Source organism: Pinus tabuliformis, chromosome 1_2, assembly GCF_031772625.1.
Source record: "Pinus tabuliformis cultivar Carrire ecotype Pingquan chromosome 1_2, CPIR1, whole genome shotgun sequence".
NCBI classification, from domain to species: domain Eukaryota; kingdom Viridiplantae; phylum Streptophyta; class Pinopsida; order Pinales; family Pinaceae; genus Pinus; species Pinus tabuliformis.
The window spans coordinates 1320095105-1320122122 of NC_142298.1; the positions used below are offsets into that span (position 1 = coordinate 1320095105).

The window sequence follows — 27018 nt, forward strand, 5'->3', positions numbered from 1 at the left end:
CACCAACTCCTTGTTGTTGGTGAATTTTCTCATCAAGCTAAGCACAGATGCATGATTATATATAAATTTTGTAATGCTTTTTGATAAGTCAACAATATCTTTGACAAAGGAAATTTTTCCTATGTCCTCCAACATCAAATCAATACAATGTGCAGCACAATGTGTCCAAAATAAAGTAGGATGCCTCTCCATAAGCATCTTGCTAGCAGCAATAGAATTTGTAGCATTGTCCGTTATGACTTGGACAACATGTTCTGCACCCACCTCCAAAATAAACACATGTAGCAAATCACATAATAATTTTGCATCTTTGATATGTGAAGATCTATCAACGGATTTCATAAACATTGTCCTCTTGGAACAACTAACCAAGAAGTTTATAAGGGTTCTTCCCTTTTGGTCGGTCCAACCATTTGATATCACAGTGCATCCTGATTGTGCCCATGATGCCCTAAACTCCTCCAATTTTTTGGTGCAGGCAATCTTTTCCTCTTGAAAAATGCGGCTTCTAAAGTCATCATAAGAAGGGATTTTGTACCCTGGGCCAATAGTTGCAATAACATCAACAACAGGCTAGAAAAATGGATTATTCCTTGCAACGCTGAAAGGAATGTCACTCCAAAGGAGAAACTTGCCCAACAACTTGTCAGCTTGTTCTTTCTCATTTTTTTAAGCATTGAAGTGATAGATGGTTGTGAACCAAACGTGATTCTAGGAACAAAAAATGATGAGGCCGCTACAGGGTTGGTTGTAGACATTGATGCTAAAGTAGAACCAGTGCCACTTCCATATTCACCTCCTAACACCTTCTCTGCTAGTTGCTTCTTCAGTTCTGCTTTGGCCACTCTCTCTTGCCCTAATTCTTCCAATGATCCCATGGCTCTTCGGATGATTTCTGCGTTTGTATTGTTACAAGGCCCTACATCATGTTCAGGGATTTGTGCAAGGTGATACTTCAATCTATAAACCCCCTCGACATATGCTACCCAGACAACTTGCAAGAGAAGTTCAATCCATCAAACCCTCCATCAGGTTCACCATATTCCCACAAAGGGTCCAATTTTATTGACATGTTTGTAACTTGGTTGAACCCTTGAGTTTTAATGTAAAATGAAGTTTGAACTTTGAAGTTGAATGTATGGCACAATAAGAATTGCAAGTTACAAAAATTAAAAAAAAATTACATACATGACACAACACATTGAATTTTTGACAAACAAACAAAAAAACCTCAACTCAATCCAAAATGAACTCTCTCCACTCTATGCAACAAAAATGTAAAAAAAACACCATCAAATCCACTAAAAAATCATTGATAATCAATGGATTATAGAAACCTAAGTAAAAACAAGAAAAAAACCAAAACAAAATGGCCAAATTTGGTGCCCATACTTGGAAACCACAGTTTGCCGGAGAAATTTGATCCAAAGACGAAGTTCTCTTGCTTGGGATGCTAAAATCTCCAAGCTTCTTCCTCCTCTGCCCTAGTAGACGCCTTCCAGGGTTTCTCTCCTCAACTCTCAATCCATGCTGCTGTCTGTTCAAAATGACAAAAAAAATTCATGTTTTCCTTTATAAAACGCGTTGTTCGCCACCCTTGCAATAACTTCGTATCAAATCGGAATAATTTCGAAATAATTGCGTTTTTTTGAAGTTATCGTGACTATTTCGCTGATTTTTTGGAAAAAAGACTGATAGTAATCGGGCGAGTTTATCAAGAATTTGAAAAAGTCGCGTTTTTTTCATGTTGTCGCGATAATATCGCGATTTTTGCAACATTGGTATTTATCAACGACCAAGATTATTTTGACAAAGAAACTAGCTGTTATTTTTCCATTTGGAGGATTTATCTATAAATTAGAGAGTCATTTGAGTCTCTAGTAATCTTGATCTCTGGCTAGAATTGTTACTGAAGCATTGTGTAAACGCTGGGAACTATTTTTCTACCATAATAAAAGACTTTGGGGTGCAATTCAAGGTGTTCTTGCTTATTGATTTGTGGTATGTGCTGACTACAGGCATCTTTATGTTGGGCTGAATATTGGTAAGATTTGTTTTTATCATTAGATGGAGATAGAACCATACTATTAGATGGAGATAGTATATATTGGCACTAATCACATATTGTTGAATGATCTCTCTTATGCTAGCATATTGTCACTTTTGGTCTAGCTTGCTAATTGTGTTTTGAACTTGATTATCGAAACAATATATAGTCATCTGTCTTAAGCATCAAATTCACATTATCTTTGGAAGATCTTTGAATATATGTTTTACTTCATGATCCAGGTATTGATCATAAGAACTCTATATTATTGAATAATTGTGAAGGGCGTTCATTTCATTCTTAGACAAGTGATTTTTTTTGGCTATCTTGGTAATTGTTAACTTTGCACGTTCTCTTGTGTTTAAGGATTGGCCATTGATTTCAATTGGTAAGTACTTACCATCATAATTAAGGAATAACCATAGCTAAAGTATTTAACACTAGCAACCTTAAACCAATGATCACCCACATTCCAAGCAGCCATTGTCCATCCAGTTACTTGACATCTAAATTGTAAATAAGCGAGAATTTGACTCCACAAGGCACTGGTCTCATCCAATCTTGTATCTTGCTTAAATTAACCAGGTATTTAGGAATCAGGATACACAACTGTGTCTCCTAGATAAGTTTTTCTCCAACTTGTCTCTCACCTCATTTCCATAGGGACTACCCGCCATAGCCTGCCATTGGGAGACAACTAGAATGGAGTGGGCGGGGATCAGAGTGACAACCCTCATCCTGAGCGTTGTCATGGTGCCTATACAATCCGGGAGACAACAAGGATGATATCTCTATACTAGTGAAAGTACAAGACATAGGAATATGCTCATTGGACCATTCTCCCAATGTACTGATCAAGGTACAACAATGTTGCGAAAATTGCAATTAAATCACAATTTTTTCCAAAATGAAAAAAAAAATTGCGATAAAATTGTAAAAATCGCCAAAAAATGGTAAAAATCACCAAAAATTCGTAAAAATTTGTCAAAAAATCGTGGATGCTTTAGATACTAAAAAAATTGAAAAAAATGATTTTTTTTGTATTTTTCTAAAATTTGCCAATGTTTTTCCCTTTTCAAGACCCTTGCCGATTTTATCCCGATCGCGATTTTTGCAAGATTGAGGTACAAGACATAAGGATAATATCCCTATACTAGTCAAAGTACAAGACACAAAGAGAATGATTGTCCAAGATGTTGTCTAATCTGTCAAATCATTCTTCCTATACTAGTCACATTGATACAGGGATAGTGTCCCTACACTGGTCAAAGTGACTTGGGAAAAATAACATGATCTAGGTAGATCACTGCTCCCTCTTAGCTAGAGATGCATTCTCCACACGTCCCAACTTATCTTTGAAACACACAAACTTTCCTTTGGGGAGAGACTTTGTCAAAATATCAACTGCTTGCTCATTAGTGGAGATGTATTGGAGCTTCACTCCTCCCTTTTGCTCCATGTCACGAATATATTGATACCTGATGCCAATATGTCTTGACTTGCCCTGGAAAATTGGATTCTTTGACGGCTTCAACAACTTTGATTATCATATAATATCACTGTTGCTTCCAACATCTAATCCAACAATCCGACAAGCAATTTTCAAAGTCAAATTGCTTCTTGAGTCACAACATTGGTTCTCATGAATTCAGATTCTGCAAAACTGAGTGCCATAGAAGACTATTTTCTACTTATCAAAGAAACCATCGTGGACCCAAGACATAAACATCCATCAGCTGTACAATACTTCCAGTCGAATCAGAGTCAGAGAATCCCTGCAGTCTGACCTGCAACACATTTTAGACAATATTCAACAACCTGCTCATCAATAGACATGTTATCTTGTAAGTGCCTATAGTTGAAGATTATTAGTTTGAATTTGTCTAATGTATGGAATTGCTGCTTCTAGATTATGCTTGATTGTGTCCTAATTTGTTGAAAATAAATTTTAAAGGCTATCTAGTTGAGAATTGCATATGTTCCTCATTGTATAACATGTAATGAATGTTCCTAGTGGAGGAATCCTTATAACTCTCCATCAAACTTCATTTATCATTGAGTGTGTAAATGCTGGAATTTTGATAGCCAAGGCATCAAATTTCGGTGTCCTTAGCAACAAATTTGGCATAACTATCACATCCTTGACTCCATATGCCTAAAGGACAAGGCACTAGTCCAAGTCTTTTTGATCATCCCAAAATTTTCTCCATAAATTTCTCTCTTAAAATTCGGTCCTTTTAAGGCTAGATATAAAAACTAGGCCTCGGAGCAAATTTTTAGGGAGGAAGCTTTTTGGTGGTTTGAGAGCCTAAACATCAAGAGGTAGGTCTTGGCTACATGACCTGTCACTTTGGTGGGCATCCACTCAAATTTCATCCATAAAATTTCCTGCCCTAGGTGTTTCCCTAAGAGGAAAACCCTAGTTTCTTTTCCTTGAACTTAAGGACATTCTTGAGGTTTTCACGAGCCTTGGAAAAATTGATTATATTTGCAAGAAACCCTTTCTCCTTGTTCTTGACCTTGTGAATACCTATCACCATCGAAAAACATCAAAACCCTAGGTCTTGAACCTTGATCTCTATGGCTTTTCTTAGAGAGTCTTTTGCTTCCTTGAAGCCTTGAGCCATTATTGAGCCTCTCTCTTGAATGAATGCTAGCTTGATCACTTTGTGCCTTATACCTAACTTATCTATTTTAAGTGATCTCCCTCCCTCTGGAACTCCTTGCATTGATGAAAGTCCATAAAGAGCCAAGGGTTTTGGCTGAGGTGACATTAGGCATCTACCCTATTGTTTGTCTATTTCTTGTCTTGTAGGGTTACCCTCTCCAAGGCTTGCTAGATTTTGTGGTAGCAAGCCCAACCATATGCATTCTTAGCAATTTGAGCCTTTTTGGTTTTGGTTTTGATCATCACAAGACAATTCTTGTAGCTTCCATTTAGACTTTGACGACTGAAGTAGGTATTTGAGTGGTAGATATGACAAAATTGCTAATGTAGAAGATGGCCCTCTACCTAGATATTTATAAACTCCTTAAGGCCTTAGATTGATTGAGTTGAAATTTGAATGATAACCCTTTTTTGAGGCCTCAAGTTGTGAAACCTAGCAATTTTTTTGCATACAATTTAGTAATTTACCCTATCAAGAAATATATGTGTTTGGGGAAGTCCTAGCATTGCAGAGGCCCACCTCTAGAATTCAATATGAACTAGGCATTACAATTGAGTACTACAAAACAATTCATGCCATCTAGGGGCCATGAGTAACCAATGCATGGCTATGAATTTCCTCCTTGATAGTGAATTGAAAGAAACCATTAGTTAGGTTGTGCATGCCTGAACCATGGGTTTCTTAGGGCTTAATCAAAGAGTATCATGGGATGACTTACAAAATACCCTAATATGGTACTCCCTTCCAAATTTTCGCATAAAACATAATATTCATCAACTTCAATATGTATAGGAATTTATTCAAGAGGGATTTCATTACCTTGTGTCCCATCTTCAGGATGAACTTTTGTGGAACCTTTGATGAAACCATGGCTAGCAGTGCTTATTCCTTGTGTAGGTGATCCTTGAATATTAGCCAGAAAAGTGGTTTGGATGGTAGTGTGGCTATTATGAAGGCCCATTTTGAGCCTTATGGCATGTTAATAGGGCCACAAAGTTAGTCAATACAAGAGACACAAGGCTGGTACGTAGTATAGTCTACATCCATGTTGTCAATATCAGTAAATGTGGTAGGATGGTCACTAGGCTAGGGCAGCTCTCAAGCACAATAATCCCTATAGCATCAAGCCCCAAAACCATAGCAATGTCTCCCCATTTTACTTTAACAGGAACCTTCCTTGTGAAATTCATTTCCATGAACACTTGAATTTGGTCTCATTGATTTGTGCTCTCGTCTTCAACTAGCCGCCTTCCAAATCATTTGACTATATTGTTGAGACATCTTTGATATGTTCTAGCATGTTGGGAAAATCAATATAGAGTAGGTGTCAATGTTCGGATGCAGAGTTTCGAGAAAAGTTCTCTCCAAGGCAACCTGAGCTGTGGAGCCCTTGATCATCCAAGCTTCATTCAACTGTATACACTTGTCACTTTCTGAGTGGCAAGCACCACATTGATATGCTTTCACCAGGCCCTAGGATGAGTATACCTTCCACCCTCTTGTTTCCCAATTCATTGTGTCCTTGTTTAGCAACATTCTTCCACCAAAAACTAGGATGGCAGCCCTTTTCTCATATTTGTTTCATTTGAGCTTTCAATTCTTCATTGTTCTGGAGTTATGTCAAATTCATCTATTTCAACTTCCTGGCCCTTGCGTAATTTTGATCTCCTTATTTTCTCAATGTTTTACCTTCAGTCATGTGTTCTTGCTCCAGCTCATCCAACTGAACTTAATATTTTTTAGCTGTTATGCTTTTGTGAACTTGATTCCTTATTAAGATGAGGACAGTGTTATTTGGGTTGCATTTGCCTCAGTGGAAACATCCTTTTGTCCTTGCAGGGAATTGTTTGTATGTAAACATTTTCTTTCCAGAAATGTTGTCTTATGTTTCTTACAGCTTAATGCTGTACATTTTAGTGCTCTTTCTGACAGACTCAAGATACCAGTTGCTTGAAATAGTTTTGCTTCATGGAAATCTAGTATTGAAAGTGGATAACTGCTTAGGCACTCCTACAAGGAGCCCATTTATTCCTTGTTGGGACTTTATGCCTTCATCTTAAGCTATTTTGATTTTTTGTAATACCATATGCAGTTGAAGGAAGACACAAAAGGTACCACCTCTGCTTCCTTCTGAAGTATGGATTGCTCCAGTTATGACAGCCTCTGCTTCTGAGTGAATAGTGAATGTTGGTCCCGTCTAGAATTGTGTCAGCCCTGTTAATGTCGATATTTTGGCAGGCTTTTTCTGCGAGTGGTGTAATCATCTCTGCTGTGAAGGCCTTTTCATTTTAAGCATTTTTTTGTAAGATATTTAAAAAAATTGGAGGTCATTATTGCCAAATAATTATGGGTTCCCCCAAGGGATTCTGTGAGGAAACAGTTTCTAGTGTGGTGGGACACTAATAAAAATTTCGCAATGAGGAAGATATTTTTCCAAATTATTTCTATGGATAGAAAGAAGCATCACCAGTTTTATGGTGACTTCTGTCTATTTGCAGCTCTATGGAAGTTGAACGGTCAGCTTTGGAAGACTTACGCAATCGTGCTCGTCTAGGCAGCAGTGCATTGCCTTCTGTCAGCTTCTACACCTTTATTAACACCCACAACAGGTAATTCTTATCTCAAGCAAACACATTACTGAATAAAAATGTATGGTATATGGTTCCTTTGCGTCACCCTTTCAGGAGTGGTCATGATTTACATCTTGATTTATTTGTGTGTTTATCATTTGACATGCTTGCACTCTGGATTCTTGTCAGTCTCAATTGTGCATCTATATCTCAGGATGGAGCATTAGTTGTTGGAGGCTTTTCTGATTCATCTTTGAAGGTATGTGCTTTGCAGTTGTTATTTTTTATTTTTCTGTTTAAGTGGCAAGTAATATTTATCTGATTGTAATGAAAATAGAGCTTGAACAGGTGTGGAACATGGCCAAGATCGGTGAAGAACACAATTCTTCTGAAAATGGTACCACCTGCAGTCTTTGATTTGACTTATTTTTGTTTTTATTTTGAGAATAACCAAATATCAATGGGACAACAACTTCTCTTTTTCTTATAAAACTATCTTATACTAGGTTTCCATCATAGGTTATCTTGGTTAGCAACGCTTGACATGGAATTTGAAATTGTGTCTGTGGTCTAATATTATTTGAAATAATGGATGCTAATAAAGTCTGATAGTCAGTGAGGGAGGAAAACAAGGACCTTGCATGTTGAGAAGTGTTCCATGATTGTATGAGGTTCTACATTGTGATTTTCATCACATAGATGTAGATTTGTAGCTGCCGCCTTGGAGCATTGGACCAACTTGGTGAGATACAACTGTACAGAGGCATTTCTCTCCATGGCATTGGATCATTTTATAGAGGTCTTTGGTTGGGGGATCTCACTTCTCCTTAGTTGGATGATTATGCTTGCTGGTTTGGTGGTATTCTTACATTTGCTTGCCTTGCTGATCATTTGTTGCTTGCATATTTGATGGTTATGGTGTTAATTTTAGATAACAATGGTATGTTCTATGCTTAAAAGCAATTTTACTTCAATTTTCTTATTAGCCCAATATCAATATCCAGATTAGCAATCACATCAACATGACAGTAAAAAGCAGACAGAACATAAACAATAACAGGACAAGACAAGCCAAGACAAGAGGACACAAGATATGGCGCCAGCGAGGGACAAACTCCAATGTGGGGAAACCCTTTGATCAATTCTTCAAAAGCTCAGCAGAGAGAGAGAGAGTAAAATATGCAATATTCACTTGCCCAATCACAATGAAATGTGTCCCAACAAACAACAGCTACAGAAAGCCCTAACCAGAAAGTCAACACTGGCCGACAGGGCAAAATTTGACCTCCAAAACAGCTCGGTCAAACTTTGTCAACTCGGCCTCCAACAGCAAATCAAATCAGCCCAAAAACAGTCTGAAAATATCTAGTGAAACCTGGTCAAGGAAAGTCAACGCTGCCGTCAAACCTTTCTGCAGTCAACGCTGGTCAAATATTACGATTTGCCTCATTTTCTGTGCCCAGAAATGCGGCCTGCCCAAACTGAGATAACCCTCACAAAACCACAGTCAAACAGGTCAACTCTGCTGGTCAACACTGGTCAAAAACCCTTCCTGCAACTTTGGTCAAATCTGGTCAATGCAGGAACATAACTGTCCTTCGCGGGTGTGGAGCGCTGCCTCAGAAATCTGTACCCAATCAATGAAGGAGAGAGAGATATGTGAGTGAGTGAAGTGTCTAAATGAGGAGGAGGCACCTTGTATTTATATGCAAACGTTGAAGATGAATAGACGTGACTGTTGGGCCTCTGAGCCTACATTAGTTCGCTGGCCGACCTTGACAATTTGTCCATAAACAAAATAAATTCATAATTCCATTTTTACATGTCAGAATGAGATGATTTTTAGATCAATTCTACACCTCTCGGAGAGAGGAATCCAATAAAAATATCAACTGCTTCATATGAGCTGTCCAAGATGAAGTTTGGCCCTAGTTGCCAAATTTAACACTCCCTCCCAACTAGGGAGAGCTTCACCTGCCAAACGGTCTGACAATCTGTACCATTTCTGTCTTTGCTTTGCTCCGCTCTGCTGAACAATGAAGAAAGCAGAAATGATCGAGAATGTATCATACCATTCTCCACTGACCGGAAGTCAGTCTCCAATAATCGAGAGTGTGTCAGACTCGTACCACTCTTAACTGACCGAAAGTCAGTTTCCATTGATCCTAGATCAATATCAAACATCCTCGCATAGGGAGTATAGTAGTACACGATGCATCCATTGGTAGTACTATGATCCCTATCCTCATTTCCCTACTTATTGGCCAGATGAGAGGTACTTCCCATGAGTCCGAGACTGCATGGGCAAGATGTGCCGATAGGAGAAGGTGAACCACTCATCCTACTCGTATGCCATAGGAGAAAGTGAACCACTCATTCTATGCATAACTCAACATGGGGTATCACAGGGTAAGGTGAACCACTCGTAGTCTCGTCCTATACATCGCGCACCATTAGGGGAAGGTGAACCACTCACCCTATGGTCGCTGATTGTTCCAAGAAGTACCCCAAGCCCTTCGGAGCTCCCAGAGCTCAACATCCATCTCACACAGGACCCCTCTACATGACTCCACGTCATTCACGAAAGGTTAAGAATTTGACCTTCCCGAGGGGCTTCATAAGAATATTAACGACCTGATCATCAGTCCCAATATGACGGAGCCTTATTGCTGATCGTTGTACCGTATCCCTGATAAAGTGGTACCTGATATCAATATGCTTGGAGTGGTCATGAAACACAGGATTCTCGGAAAGACAAATCCCACTTTGGTTGTTGCAATAGATCACGGTGGTATCCAACACATGTTCAAACAACTCACTAAAGAGATTTCTCAACCAAACAGCTTCAAAAGAGGCCATACTAGCAACAATGTATTCAGCCTCAACAGTGCTCAAGGAAATCGACTTCTACTTCGTGCTCATCCATGATATCGAAGTAGAACCTAGAGAGAAGCAACATCCATATGTGCTTTTGTGATCGACCACACTGCCAACCCAATGTGCATTAGAGTAACCATGGAGCCTCACATTCCCGACAATGTATCTTAGTGCATAAGTGATTGTGCCTCAGAGATATCTGAAGAGATTCTTGGCAACATTCTAATGTATGTGATGAGGCTCGACCATAAACTGACTCAATGTATTCACTGCAAAACATATGTCCGAATGGGAGTTCACTAGGAACTTCAGGGCCCCCACGATTTGACGATACTCATAAGGATTTCCCAAATCGGGCCCAACAACACTTCCGCATAACTTTTTGAAGTTAAGTTCCATCGGAGTAGTCACGGACTTGCAGTCCACCATCCCAAATCTTTCAAGTAGCTTCACGATGTATTTTCCTTTGAAAAATGAAAATCTCATCTGGCTTTTGCTAGACCTCCAAGCCTAGGAAGTAATGCATCAATCCTAGGTCCTTCATCTCGAATTCGGAAGCCAACTCCCTCTTACATTGCTGAATAAGTACCAAGATGAGAGGTCTATCATTCTCAACCTTAAAATAAAGGTTCGGATCAGCTTCACTTATTGTAAATCCTAGCTTCATCAGATAGATGTCAATCCTCTCATACCAAGCTCAGGGAGCTTGCTTCAACCCATAGAGGGATTTCTTCATTCTGCATACATGTGTCTGACGATCTTGATCTTCGAACCCCTCTGGTTGTTCTACATAGACTTCCTCCTTAATTAAACCATGTAAGAAGGCGGTCTTGACATCCATCTGGTGTAGATTCCATCCTTGCGAGGCAGCAAGGGATATAATCGAACAGATGGTGGTATATCGGGCAACAAGTGCAACTATTTCATCGTATTCCACACGTTCCTTTTGAGAGAAGCCTCGAGCAACAAATCTAGCCTTGAACTTTTCAGCACTTCCATCAGCTCCATGCTTGATCTTGTAGAGCCGTATCGAGGTGACAACGGATTTGTCCTTAGGTCTAGGGACCACATCCCAGACATCATTCTTCATAATCAACTCATACTCTTCATTCATAGCATCCTTCCAAACTTGGTGCTTTACAACTTCTTCGGATGTGCAAGGCTCAAATTGAACAATGGTGCTCATTGCAGTTAAGTACCCTCGGTACCTATTTGGCTTCTTGCTTTCACAAAATGTTCCCCTAGGTGCAACATGTCTCTCAGAATCTTCGAGAGTTTCCCTAAGCCATGTGTGTCTTCTTTTTGAGGAGGGATCATGAAGGGGTGGATCAATGGGATCCATTTGTCCTTTAGCATCGGGCATCGACTCATCCTGCGGTTCTCCCTGCTTTACTTGATCGGCTTCTTTGTCCTTCCTCGGAATAGGAAGGTTACTAATCTTCCCAAGGGAAGCATCCTCATCGAAGGTGACATCATGACTTATCTCCACTTCTCTTTGATCAAGCACATAGATTCTATATGCCTTAGAAGTTTATTGTTCCTTTCTTCCGAGAAGCATCCAATTTGCTTCTCTTTTCTTTCGGCAGATGAAATATACGAGGCTACGAAAGATTCTAAAGTGAGAAACATCAAGTTTCTTACTGGTGAAAACTTCTTCGGGAGTTTTGGAGTCCAACGCTTGATGAGGGCATCTATTTTGAACATACACGACGGTGTTTGCAGCTTCGGCCCATAAGAACTTCAGACAACTTTGATCATGAATCATGTCATGAGTGGCTTCTATTATAGAATGGTTTTTCCTTTCAGCAACATTGTTTTGCTCAGGAGTATATGCTGTAGTAGTCTCCCTCTTAATGCCAACTTCTCTAGAATAATTATTGAACTCATTTGATTCATATTCAGTTCCATTATCGATCCTCGCTTAGAGGGAGTGTTAGTTTTTGTAGCATCAGATGTGTTCTAGTCACAAAACTTGGTGGAGAGGCTAGAATACATGTGATCTCCATAACCCAGAAATCGTTTCTGACAAATCCACCTAGAGATGACTTAATTAGATTATTAACCTATTTTTTAATGTTTTCTAAGTCTAAACTTAGGAAAACTAGTTAATTAATCGGAATTAATTAAGTCAAGGTGAGAATTCTCTAGAAACTCACATGGATCAGCTCCGATATGATCTTATCCCTTGATTAAGTTTTAATCTTGGCTGTTGGAGCTCCAACAAAAGATTATAAGAAGTCAATGGGTAGATGGAGAACACATACACTTGAGTTCTATTTCCTCTGGTAGTTCGATTTCCAGAGAACAATAGTAGTTGCTGAAAGAGTTCGAGCTACAAAAGGGAAGAAGAGACAAAGAGGGGCAAGGACAATGATCCGAAGGAAGTTTTCCAGATCCAGAGAGGAAGCAACAAGTATCAAAAGTATTGCATGCAAAATTTGCATAAGGGTTGCACAGAAGCTTCAACAGAGTAGTTCAATTTAACTGGGGAGTAAGTCGATCAGCTTCCAGAGGTCAGGAAAGTCTCCAGAGGCTTGGAGAGTCATTTCTAGCAGCAGAGACATGCAAGACGACTTGATCAAAGGCTGAACAAAGCCACACATGCGAGAGGAAACACAAGGACTGCGCTGAGGGCCTACGCAAGGGTTGGACAACTAGTTTTTCTGGAGGAGCCAGTGTCGAGATCGCTTGTGGAGTGAGAGAATTTTATTTCTAATTACTTTTGTCAGATAGTTGTTGTTTGGATAGCCAACTGGGCATCCATAGATTGTACTCAGAATTCAATGCTGCTTAATAATACAAAACCCTCAGCTGCCGTAGTGGTTTTCTCAAGTTGGGTTTTTCCAGGGACATTTGTCGAAAAATAAGTGTGTTAATTTTTATGTGTGTGTGCTAGCATATTTCTCAGTTTCCAACGCTATTATTTTTGACAATATTTTTTTGTGAAAGTTATAGTGTGATTTATTCGATATTTGCTGTAGCAAATAAGTTGTTAATTAATTAACAATTAGAAGAATTAATTCCAATTACTGCAATAGGATTTCAGACTCCAATTTTTCACAAAAAGGAGGGTGATCACCAAGATTTCTTGGATCAATGCTTTGTTCTTGGGCTATGGAGTCTGTGATTCAAAATCTGGCCAAAATCATGTTGAAGGAGGCTAGAAAATGATACCCTAACAAGCCCTCTCTAGCATTTACCCATCCAAGATTAATGGACTTTCATGGAAAGAAAACAAGTTCTACTCTACTGGGAACATTCATATACTTGTTATCAATGAGTAACATGCATAAATTTGCAATCTAACAATCCTTTACATTGATATTCAATAATTAGGGCACAAAAAGAAAGAGCTAGTTTCAAAATTTCCACACATTAGACATTTTTCATGCAAAAAACTTCCATAAGATTACTTACAAGACAACAAGCGATATATCCAAATCCAAGATCGAGAAGATGGCTCCAAGAGAACAAAGAAATCAGCTCTAAAGATATCGGAATGCATCAAGAGATCTCCAATAGATAATCAAGAAAAAGTGTGAAATTATCTTCAAGAGAGCTAATCCAAGAATGTGATGATGATGGAATACAAAGTGAGGCCTCCTTTATTTATATGAGGCTCCTCAAGTTTGATTTTTCCTAATATAGCCTAATTAAGCCCCTAATAATATTTTAATGTGCAAATAACATCCCTTTTGGTGACAAGCCCACCAAATAGCTCAATATGTGAAAAATAAGCCATCCAAAGCTAGCCGGAATGATAGAATAATGGTCAAGAGGGTCGTTGGAAGGCTTGCATGAGTCCTCATAGTGCCATGATGAAGAGGAGGGCTCCAAAATTGATGATCAAGGGGGTGGTCCCTTGATTTCCAAGCAAAACATCTTGTGGTGCTCCCAATTGGCTATGGGGCACAATTAATGGGTTTCCAGTGGTTCAATAACAAGTCAATGATCCATCAGTGAGGCTTAAAAGATGATGCATGCCCTCTCGTGTCTCTCCAAATGAGACAAAACCTGATTTGGGCCCTAGATCAGTTTTCAAGTGTTGGGTGCAAATGTGTGGCCGACTGGGCAACGCAATCCAAGTGCATCATCGTCTCTGTATGGCTAGGTCACAAACAAGCAATATGTGGTGCTAAAGAGGCCCATAGTGAGACAATCAATGCTCTGCTGTGGTGGGGGCCCATGACTCTTAACGCTCACCCTACAAGTACCATTATGACCCTCTAGAGGGCTTGGATCTCGTATAGGGAGGCCAAGTCCAAGATGAAGACCCACCTGCAATCCTATATAAGATCCAATTCATCTCCTCGCCTTCCCGTACAACAATCCATTAGTGCAATTGAGTAAATAAGCTTGCTAATCAGGGGCAAAATTAGACACTTCATAGTGGCATGCCCTTCCAAATGGGCTTTAGAGAGTACATGTGTTTCCTTGCTCGACAAGAGAGGTTAATAAAAGACCCTATTAGGTGGTTTCAACCTCTAAAGGAGTGATAGGTCCATGGTACACCCATCAAATAACAGGTGTCTTGTGAAATGATGATGGAACAGAGTGGGGGCGAGAGGGAAGGCTCCAAGCCACATGCCATGGTACCAAGGTAACTATATTAAGGAACCCATGATATTCCCAACCCCTAGTGGGCGATGAATTGCGCAACCTTAAGGGGGTATTCACTACTATATCATTCACATCATGCTCTCATTCCCTAGAGCCCCGAGCAGTGCAAATGAAAAATCAATAGAGGTAGAAGGCATATGTAGAAGGGTGGAAAAACAAAGGCTGGGGTAACTCATGTACCACGATTGCTCCCTCCTACATCTAAACACCCATGTGTGGGCTTCCCTTGCTATAACTACCATTGTACCATGGCATGTGGCTTGCAGCCTTTCCTGTTGCCCCACTCCATTCCATTATTATTTCATGTGACACGTACCATCTGGTTGACATAATGTGGACCTGTCATTCCTTTAGAGGTTGAAACCACCTAATAGGGTCCTTGATTAATGTCCGTCTTGAACCTAGGTACACCTGTACATTCTAAAGCCCATTATGGAAGGGCATGCCACTATGAAGTGCCCACTTCGGTCCATTATTTGTAAACTCATTTGCTCAATTGCACTAGTCAATTATTGTATTGGAAGGCGAGGAGACACATTGGATCTTATACAGTATTGCAGATGGGTCTTCATCTTGGGGTTTGGTCTCCCTATACAGGATCCAAACCCTCTAGATGGTTTTAATGGCGTTTATAAGGTGAGCGTTGGGAGCCATGGGCCTCCACTATAGTAGAGAGCAATTAACTACACCATGAGATCCCTTTGCACTACTTATTGCTTGCTCGTGTACCACTTGTTCGATGATGATGATGTACTAGGACTTGCTAGCCTAGCTGGCTACACACTTGCACCACACACTTGGCAGTTGATCCAAGGCCCAGATGGGGTTTTGTCTCTCATAATGAGACAAAGGAGGGTTTGCATCATTATTCCAACCCTTATAGATGGAGCACTTGCTTGATCGATTTAGGTGGAGCCCCATGAGGATGTTCTTTGTGCCCCCACAACCACTTGAGAGCACCACAGGTCATTTGCTTGGATATCAAGGGGCCACCCCCTTCATCACTGTTATTGGAGCCCTCCTACGCATTTGGGCACATGAGGGACTTCATTTGGCCTTCCAACGACCCTTCTAGCTATCTTTCTATCATTTTTGCCCTCTTGAGAGGCTAATTATTCTTATTTTGGAGCTATTTGGTGGGCTTGTTACCAAAAGTATTGTTATTTTGCACATCATTTTATTATAGGGGCATCATTAGGCTAAATTAGGGTATTCAAACCCCTTGGAGGATTGTATAAATATAAGAGAGGTGTTCTCTCTCATTCACCATCACTTGGATTTGGGATATATCTTTCTAAAGATTTTGGACCTGTAATTTGTGAAGTGATTTGGATGATCAAATGCATTTTTTTTGTGTGGAATATTTTCGCTATATCTCTTGGAGCTTCTATTTTGCAAATGTGATGGATGGATATACTCTCTTGTCATGTAAGTGCTCTTTTCATGCAAATTTCTTGATAATTTATGTCTAATGTATGGAACGCTATGCTTTGATTTTGTTTGTGCCCAAAAATTAATGTGAATTTATGAAACACTAGTAATCTTGGTTCTTTGCATATGTTAGTCATCTTGGTAAGAAGAACGATTTTTCCTAGGGGTAGGTTGTGCACCTTTTACCTTGAAATTCCATCAAATCTTGCATATCGAAGTATAAAAGTCTAAAGTTGCCGTGTAGTTGCATCCATTAGTAGTGAAGTTGCTTCCTTAGGCCTCCTTGAGGAGGGTATTTGTGTGAGGTCGCACCATGGAGCCACTCTTGATCATTTTGACTCCAATCTTCCCAATAGCTAGGCATTGGTCCTAGATCCTTGGTGATCACATTAACTTAATGAAATATCATTCTTTCACCTCTTTTCTTCGTGCTCCAAGGATAAGGAGATTTCTAGGTCTTGGTACGAAATTTTAGGGAGGAGGAATTTTAGGATTCCGTCTTGACAAGTTTCTTCATTTATGTCTCCTTTAGGAATCCTCCAATTTTGAATGAATTCTGATAGTGAAATTTCAAATAAATTGATGCCCTAGCTATCACACCAAAAGGGAACCCTTGAAGCTGCTTTGACTCAGAGATTTCATGAAGGTTTGCACTTTGTAGTTCATCATTCAAAACCTTTTCCCTTAACTATAGGTGATCATTGGACGAGCCTTTACGACGATATATCTCTCAACCCTTGGTCTCTTATAGTATTTTGCTCAAGGGGTTTTTCGTGGAAAGTCACCATAGCTTCTCCGAAAGCTCGTTCTTTAATTGAATCTTTCCATTGAATGAGCCATCCTTGCCTCACTTTGAATCCTAGTGTAAACACATCAATCACTAGTGAGGGATTTTTAAAGTTTTGATCATAGGCATGCATCTTTTTTGAATGTTCTTAAGCCGAGGTCATCCTTCATAGGTCTTTGTTAGGGGGCCTTTCAACCATAGTATTTGAACCATTAATTGAGCCTCTCCTTTGAATGGGCCTAGGAAATCACATTACGCCTTACCATGATCCTATCATTCAAGTGATTTCCTCCATACCGAGACTCCTCACATCGATGAAAGTCCGTACAAAGCAAGGGACACCGACTGACGTGATAGTGGGTCCTAGTCCCATTGTTGTCACTTGATCTAGTAGTAGTCCATTTGGAACCCCTCCTAGGACCCCTACTAGATTGAGTGGTAACACTAACTTTGTATATATGGCTAGGGATTGTAAAGTTGTTGACAAGTACAATCATCAAGGACCACTAACTTTGAATGAATCATCCAGGTACGCACATTCATTTAATGGTTATTACTTTTTATGTACTAACTTTGGACATATGGCTAGGGATTGTGAAGTATTTGGCAAGTATCATAATCATTTGCAAAACCCTAGAAACAAGTTTGCAGGATCATGAGATAGTTTCCATGATGGTTTTGTTAGCAGTGAGTATGTGCCAGATGGGCTAAACATTGAGTGTTTCAAATGCTATAACTGTGGCCATATAGCTCGCAATTGCAGATATAAAATTGAATCACATATGGACAACATTGAATGCTTCAAGTGTCATAACTATAGGCACGTGACTCGAGATTGCAGGAACAAGAAGGTCTAGAAAAGGAAACAGGTACAGGAAGATCATGCAGATAAGAAGGTTTCAACAGTTTTGTTTTCAGGATCCGTAAAAGTAAAAGGTCATGAGGAATTAACAATTGCTTCAGATGATGACATGAGTCAAGATGATCCATTGGATGACACATCATTCTGAAAAGATTCGGCTTGTCGATTCCTTGAATCTTGAAGAGGGGGAGTCTATGCAACAGTGTGTGGCATAGGTTTACCGTTGACGAATAAACAATATGGACATAATAGTAGCTTCAAGACAAATGTGTAACAGGTTCAAGGGGAGAAGAACAATGAAGGATTACAGGTCCACAGAGATCATCATTGACAAGATAATTACAAGGAGGCTTCTCGTTAGGGGAGCACAGGTAGATGACAGGTCCACAGGAAACAAGTAGATTATCAGGGGGAGTCACCCTTTGCCATTGATGTCAAAGGGGGAGAGAAATCATGAGAAGAAGATTGAAATTATGAGAAGGAGATGGAAGCATGAAGTCAGGGGGAGTTGTACTCACAAAAGGAGTACGTGTGTTGCCATCAATGACAAAGGGGGAGATTGTTGGATGGTATTGTCATTGATGTCAACCCATCGAGTTGACTAGATTTGATTTTGACTAAAAACACTAGTCATTAATGTCAAATGGTTAATGAATGCTTCTTAGTAATTGTTGGATTACATCAAGTTGGCAACTACACCGTTGGATGGTTGAAAACCCAAGTCCTAGGGTTTGTGTTTTTTGGGCTGAGGATGTACCATGACTTTGTTGAGGGTTTTTGAAGGGTCAAAACATTGAGTTTGACTTGGAGATCGATGTCATTGGATTCTCCTCGACAAGATCTTTCTGTTGATATCTAGTATGCCACATAAGTCCTCCTGGTTTGAGAGATATTCACGTTTGAAGTTGATGATCCCAATTGGTGGGCTAAAACCCTAGGTGGTAGTGACATGACACTTATCATTAATTTAAGGATTTTACCTGGTCATCTTGACAATGATGTATCCTCTTGAAAACTGAAGGTACTCAACAAAGTGAGAAGCAATGTATAGGAAATTTATTCACCTACAATTGTCAATATATGACAATAATTCTTGCCGCAATCTCACTGTGTATAAGTGGAATAACTTGAAGAACCAAAGGCAATAACCCAATCATTGACTTCACAACCTTGGTAAGACCAAATTCACTAAGACAATCATTGATTTCAAATTCTACTAGAATTGAAAATATTAACACACTGACTTGACTTGACAATGATTTGGTACTTTGACTTTGACTTGATGTCAATAGAAGTATGATGAATGTCATTTGACATACTATCTTGATTTGACCTTTAGACTATAGTTCATACTAGATGTCTTTAGTGAATAACATAATTGTGACCTTACATGGTAACAGGTCCTTGAGGGAAATATCATCTTGTTGTACAACGTGTTGACGTGAAGATGGATAGTAGTGTGTGAGCAGTGATCAACAGTGAAAAGACATATGTTGGTAGCTCTCCGTGAGCAGAACTTGAGAGCATTGGTAGCACGACATAGGGATGACTTGAGGCATCTTGGAGTATGCCATTATCAGAGATTTTGGTTCAACATTTGCAACACTATAAGCAGTTGGATATATAGTGATGGTAGCTGACTTGTGAGTAGTGCAATGGTTTAGTTATGATGTGCAGTGGTCAGTTTGTGCAACTGATAGTTGATTTGGCAACGTTGGTAGTCAGGGTTTGATGAACAATATTGTGTAGTGATTAATTTGGATAGTATTGTGAAGTGATCAACTTGAGCAGGATTGTGCAGTGGTCAATGGTTACTAGGATTTGACAAGATAAACATTTTCTTCATTACAACATTCTTATATTGATTCAGAGCACAGGGGGATCTAGTGTGAAAATTGTGAAACATGGTCCTCCTGTTGATTACGTTGGTAGGGTGGTGCAAGGCAGGTGATTGGAGTCACCTTCAGGTTGTGGCTTGAGAACACTTCAGGGCGGTAGGGTGGTGCAAGGGCAGGTCATAACCTGCGCTAGGCGTTGTGGCATCTGTTAGCGCTTGAATTTGGCCTCAGGCTGAAAAAGACAAAATCCAAGGCAACATCAAACCACTCAGCCTCGTAGCTAGCCCTACGTGGACAGGAGAGGGCTCTCTCCGGGTCTATCTCGGCAAAAGGGCTTCAAAGGGCTGAGATGACCAATAAAGAACACTGATTTTAGGCTAGTAAACTGATAGGGAAAGTTTGATTTTAATTTTTTAGGGTTTTGTTGGAAAGCTGAGCACGACAATTTTGGGTGTGGGGATGAGACACAGTTTTTGCAGAGGTCTTTTTGGGGCAAGGTAGGAGTTTGTCTTGATGCCTTTGATTTGAGTGAATGGATAGAAATGACCGGTGAGGAGCTAAAGAGAGCAAGAAACCTTCGAGAGTTCTCTTTAGACAGATGAAAACATAGATATTAAGCAAACTTAAAGGCAGAGCATAGAAACCATGAATTCTACCTTAACACTTCTTTTACTTAATGTGCAGAAAAGAGAAGTAGAAAATGATACACATAACAAACTTACAAGTACATGAGAGCAGCACACCATCAACACAAAACACCACAGGAATCCCAAATAGTGCTGCAAAACCTTGGTCTTTCCTTTGCCAAAATTGCAGAGATACAAAGAGTAAAACAGTCTAAGCTTATCCCTCAAGAGTCCAACCATGAAAATGACTAAGAAAGTACATAATATAGGCAAGCTAACACACTTCCTTGCCTCTAGGGGTCGAGCTCATCATCCTAGGAGCTGTTTCAACCAATTCTAAATTGAGCACTACAATCTAGGCAATCAAAACAACTTGCCTCTATAAGCTAGGAAACTAATTCATTCATTAATTTTTTGCCATTTTATGAATGAATCTTCTAGAATAGTTAAAAAGTGTCATGTCAATTATGAAATTACATCAAATACATCAAGGAGGATGGAAAATCCAACCAAAAAGTCAAAACTAGTTACTGCTGCGTTTTCCTGTGCTGAAGATGCAAAATTGGCAAATTTTCCCAACGCGTAGCGCACCATTTCTCAACGCGTAGCATGCCTTTTAGGCCACTTTTGAGGCACTTCCCGACATCCAAATGAGGCACAAGTGGGCTTGCTGGAAAGGTCTAGATGTCTACTCTCCAGCCCAAGTGGAATTTCTCAATTTGGTGGCCATTTGCCCCTCCAAAATTGCAATCTCCCAAGACTGCTTTTTGTGTGTCAAAAAAGTGGCAGAAGGTCATTTTTTGCTTGTTTTTTGACCTTTTGGGGGCTCAAATCTCCATGAAACTTCTTGGCAGTGGCTGAGCAAGTGTATTTTGCCATGACAAATCCAAAAATGCTGAGTTTTCATGAAATGGACCTCCCCAACTTAAGGGTAGCGCGCGGCGCGCTACGCGTTGAGGGCAAAAACCTGTTTTTGGCACAAAAAATTCAAAAATGACCAAAATTGCTCCAGATTTCCTGAATTTTGAGCTGGAGGTGTATCATTGAGCACCATGCTCCCTCAAGGTGGCTTCAGCCAAAATCTGAAGCGGATCGAACCTTTTCCTCCGTTTTAGTGCCTTGGCCAAGCGTGCTTTGAGTACGTTCATTTTTGCTTTGCACACATGCATGCGGGCCCAATAATGGTTCTTCATGTGGCGGAGCATGTCTTTGTCCCTGTTTGCCTTTGCTATCAACCTCTCTAAATGTGTGTTCACCTGAATGAGCATAGAGCTTTGCTCCTTAGGTGTCAAATCACCGGGTCTCTTGCGAGCCAAGTTCCGGTCTTCTCGGATCCTCCGCAACTCATCAAGAGTGTGTTCATCCTCTAATTGCTTGTTGCGCTGCTCTAAGTATGTGATTGTCAAATTTGCCATTTCCAACTTTTGCTGCAACAAGTCATTTTCAACCCTTAGTTGCTGGATGATCTCCTTTGGCTCTAGGCTAGGAGAACTAATATCAAGGTCAACAACATCTATGCCTGGATCACCTGATGGCCCCTCATCAATCTTGGGCTGCTTGCCTCTCTCTTGTACCTGTGCTGCTGTCGAAAGCGAGGCCCCTTCCACCTGATGTGGAGATAACACTCGCTGTGCTGATGAAGAAGGCGAGACCCCTTCCACCTGATGTGGAGATAATACTCGCCGTGCAGATGCAAATAAGGCCCTGTGGCCTCTCTGATATGTAACATAAGGAGGAGTGCTGACATGCTCTGGCTCAGGAATATCAAACTGCTGTGAAGGCCCTCCCTCATCATGGACAACCTCGGGAGGTGGCTGTGGCACCATGAAGAAGTCGCGAGAAATGAAATCCTCCCAAGCAATACCCTGCTGTGCCAACTAATGCATCACTATGATCTCGATCAGTGCATAATGATATATACTTTTGAGCTGCTGTGCGGGATTCTTCCTTTGCACTACGGGCACCATCTTCTCTATATTTCAGCACATGAAAAATGGAATGTTCATCATTCGTACCCGGGTGAAATGCATCAACAAACGGATATGGTACGAATATAAACCTGAAAATCTGCCCTCACAAGTGAAATAATGCATAATGAACCTCATCAAGGGTGCATACTCATCCCTTAGGAATCTGAAAGGAAAAACAGCAGTAAGGTGCCTCATGCATCCGGGTTTGATGTATGGTTGATAATGAAATTTGTCTAGCAGCTTGCGCTTGGTCCACTCTTCCCCAACATTTGGTATCCCGGTGGCTTGAGCAACCATTTCAGGTGATAAGGTGAAATCCACTCCTGCAAGGTTCACATGGCCATTGTGCAAATGTAGGACAAACAAGCGGACCAGCTCTCTATGGTGTTGAATTTGTGAGATCCTCTCACAATATCCAAAGCATGATTGATATCGAAAACATGACATTGCAAGTGGACAAGCTTGCAAATGAGCCAATGAAGTGGGCTCTTCCCTGACATGCCGACCACCCTTACCACCCTTATGATGCCTCCTTGGCACTTCTACCTCTGGTGTTGAATCACTGTCATAGCTCTGCTCATAATCTGATTCGGTTTTTGACATGGTTATGAAGGCAAGATGACTGAAATATATTGCTGACTTGGCACCCAATTAACTGCTTTTTGACTTTTTCAAATGCTGTCACCAAGGGGACATAAATACAAGGGACTTGTTAGGGATAGGGGAATATGTGGGAATTAGGGAGAATAAACACAAAGAAGGAATTTAGGGAAGACAAGCATGGGAAATTACAAAATTGTGGGATTTTAAAATGAAGTAGGGTTTAGGAATTAAGTATGCTTTTAGGAATTTTAAAGAGGAGAATGATGAAATTTCAAGGGAAAATTCGAGGGAGAAAGGTGATGAAAATGAGGGAAAAAGGGATTTATAAATGAACAACCTTGGACAGCAAGAGAAATTTGAAACCCTAGTACCATTGAAACTTTAAATTTTCCATAACAAGGGAGGGTTTTGATTTATCATTTACATAGCATTTGAACACATCAATTCTCTTTTTCAATTTGCAAAACCAAATCTAGGCATAGAGGAGAAGCCTACCTGCACTTTGCCTGAGAGAAAAATCAATTTGATGACTTGCTGGCAGTTTGTTGAGTCGAAACCCCAACGCATAGCGCCCCTCTGACGCGTAGCGCACTTGTAAATTAACACTGGAAAAATCTCCCTGACGCGTAGTGCGCCTCTCCTGACGTGTAGCGCGCCCCTGAAACTGCTCAACTTGCTCAAGAACTCCTCAAATCGACTTTGCAAGGATTCACTTAGCTTGTAAGAGGCAAATGAGTTGCAAATGAGGAGTGATATGCTTTTATAGATTTCCCTTTTGATTTTTACTTGCCCAAAACCCACTTTGTAATGTTTTGAGTTTGACACTTTTTGAATTAATTGGCTCTGACCTTTGATTTCTTTCCTTTGAAAAATTGGTTGAAATGATGATTTCTTCTGAAAATTTTTGCAGGGATAGCTTCTAGGATGCTTTGGCAAAGGAGATCAAGGCTGCACTTCGACATTTGAAGAATTTGAAATTTTGAGAATTTTTACAAAAATGAGATAATGACCTTTGTTTTCAAAAACAGAGTCTTTGAGAACAAGGTGAAAATTTAGCTGTACAATGATGATAATTTTTGAAATAATGTTTAATGAAGGACATCCCTCCGGCCTGCTGGTCCTTTATGACCTCTCAAGATAAAAATGGACTCAACCCTAGACCTAAGACATTAAAACTTAAAGCAAGATGAATGACCCTTTGAGGATTTTATTTACTTGAACAAACCTGAACCAGCAGTGCCAAACAAGAGGGGATTAAAGACACAAACTCCCTCCACCAGGATTATGGCATGCCTAACGGAATGCAACATGATCACACTGATGGGACACCTAATCATGAAATGCAAAGAGTTTTGATCTCTAGTGGAGGGCTACTAGACCGACTCTAACATTGGCTCCAATGGGGATGGTAGCTCCTTGGAGGTGCCAAGAACCGCAAACCTCTGGGAGAGCAGACCAATGTTTTCAACCATTGGGCAATGGAGTCATTATTTACTCATTTGACACAAACTCTGACAGCTTTAGTGGCTGCAGATCTGACTGAAAATTGGACAACTTTTACCCAAACTAACTCAATTGTGGACATAAAATGGATTGATAAAAACACCTTGACAAACCTCAAACCAACCAATCTCCATCTTCAGAATTATAGCCTTCACCGCGGGCCCCAGACTGAGGATGAAAGATCAGCACACACATGCGATAAAACAGAAGTAAAACGGTATATACAATGATGGTGACAAGAACAGAAAATGCATCAGACATGGTACCTCTTCAGCAGCCGACCATTGATCGACCCTCCGGGATAATCATCTCCGTTCATTTCCTTGAGAAGAAAAGCATTTTGGCCACGATATGCTGCGATCTTATAGGGACCCTTCCATAAATTATCAAATTTGCCGTGCTTCCCTTTGTCTTCATTCCGAGCATCCCACTTCAAAACCACATCATCTATTTGGAAGTCATCTGATTTTGCTTTCCTGTCATAAATCTTCTTTATGCGCTCTTGCAACTTGAGAGTATTGTGAAGAACCTCCTCCCGTGTCTGCTGTAAATGAATCATTTGATTAATCCGCCTTTGCATGGGATCTTCCTCACTATCAGCTTCTTGAAGCAATTTGACTACCGGAATAGCAAGCGAAGTAGGAAACACTGCATCTGTCCCGTACACCAACTCAAAAGGAGACATGCCAATTGACTTTTTATGACTTACCCTATCAGCCCACAGTGCATTCACTAACTTTTTATGCCAGCTCTTCTTATTGATTTCCAGCAACTTTTTAATGATATTTACCAAGGACTTATTTGAAGATTCTGCCAACCCATTTCCTTGCGGATGGTAGGCGGTAGAATGCCCCAAGCTGATATTATAATTGTAGCAAAAGTCAACCATTCTCTTTGATTTAAATGCTGCTGCATTATCTGTAATTAACTTGGACAACCAAAACGTGACTGTATATTATTTTCAAGGAAAGAAATAATTACCGCATCCGTGGCCTGCCGGGTGGGAATGGCTTCAATCCATTTTGTGAAGTAATCTGTGGCTGTCAATATCCATCTATGCTGTCCTGACGATGCCGGATGAATCTCACCGATAAAATCCAAACCCCACTGCTGAAATGGTGCACTGACTTCAATTGGTTTGAGAGGCAATGGCTGCAATTTTTGTTTCCCTTGAAAAATTTGGCACTCATGACAACTCTTAACAGCTTTATATACATCTGAAAATAATGAAGGCCAATAAAAACCTGCTCTTAGGATCTTATTTGCTGTAGTCTTCCAAAACAAATGACCCCCACAGTCACCTTTATGAAAATCTTCGACCACTGTTTTGGCTTCCTCCTCAACCAAACAACTCAGCAATATTCCACCGGGGTCTTTCCAATATAGTGCAGATTTAAGGATGCAAAACTTGGCTTCTTTCAACTTCAATGTCCTACTTTTATTTCGAGGCATCGCGGGAGGTGAAGACAAATTTTGAAGTACATATACAATATCAGCATACCAAGGAGAAGAAATAAAGATGTTAGATACCTGTTGTGCTGAATTCTCCTCATCTTCATCGGACATGGCAGCTATCAGGTTGATGTCTAGGACATGTAGATTTGTTTCAGCCATCAATTTGGCAAGACCTTGCCCTTTGATTAACTTAGTGGGTTTGATTTCCACATCATACTCTAATAATGCAGCAATCCACTTTCCCCGCCTTCCTTTCGGTTTTGCCTGTACCAACACATCCTTTACTGCTGCGTTAGGAACATATGCTATAATGTGGGAATGCAATATATACACACGGAAATCCTTCAGGGCCTTCACAAGCGCAAGCGCTTGTTTTTCGATGATGTTATACTTCAATGCTCTGTCTCTTATAATACGACTGAAAAAAACAATGGGCTTCTCAACTCCATCTCTTTTTTGCATTAATACAGCTGCCAATGTGTGCTCAGAAGCAAATGAAAACAAAATAAAATCTTGTGTGTAATCCGGACTGATTAGAGTAGGGGCTGAAGATAAAACCAACTTTACCAAATTGAAAGATTTTACCGCCTCTTCGGTCCACTTTAGCTGGCTGTCCTTTTTCAGCATGTTTGTGATTTCTCTAAGATGCTCAGCAAGATTTGGAATGAAGCGACGCAGAAAATTCAGCTTACCATTAAAGGACTGTATTTCTTTTTTGTTCCGGGGCTGCTCAAGTTGCTGAATAGCTTCAACACGTGCAGGATCTATACGGATGCCATCTTTGGAAATGATGTGACCCAAGAGCTTGCCTTCACTCATGGCGAAAAGACTCTTCTTTGGATTCAATGAAATACCATACTTTCTGCACTTTTGAAAAACAATTTGCAAGTGATATAAATGTTCTTCATCAGATTTTGAAAAAACAATCAAATCATCAAGGTAAACAACTAAAAAGACATCTTTCTCATTGGCAAAGGCCATGTCCATCGCACGCTGAAAAGTGGCACCTGCATTTTTCAAACCAAATGGCATTTTTGCATAATGAAATGTACCCCATGGAGTAGTGAATGCGGTTTTATCACGATCATGCTCATGCACCAAAATCTGATTGTACCCGGAATAACCATCGAGTAGCGACATCCTTGATGCTCCAACTACTC

At 40.2% G+C, this 27018-nt stretch overlaps 1 protein-coding gene across 2 annotated transcripts in view; it reads left to right on the forward strand.

Annotated features, from left to right (window-relative positions):
* The window catches only part of LOC149211084 (transcription initiation factor TFIID subunit 5-like), a 339491-nt gene that overhangs the window by 195406 nt on the left and 117067 nt on the right, over window positions 1–27018 (forward strand). For both annotated transcript variants that reach the window (XM_089396907.1, XM_089396906.1), the window contains 3 exons: window positions 7215–7325; window positions 7476–7545; window positions 7635–7683. In XM_089396907.1, the coding sequence (XP_089253033.1) occupies window positions 7215–7325; window positions 7476–7545; window positions 7635–7683 (230 nt within the window). The remainder of the gene's footprint in view (window positions 1–7214; window positions 7326–7475; window positions 7546–7634; window positions 7684–27018) is intronic.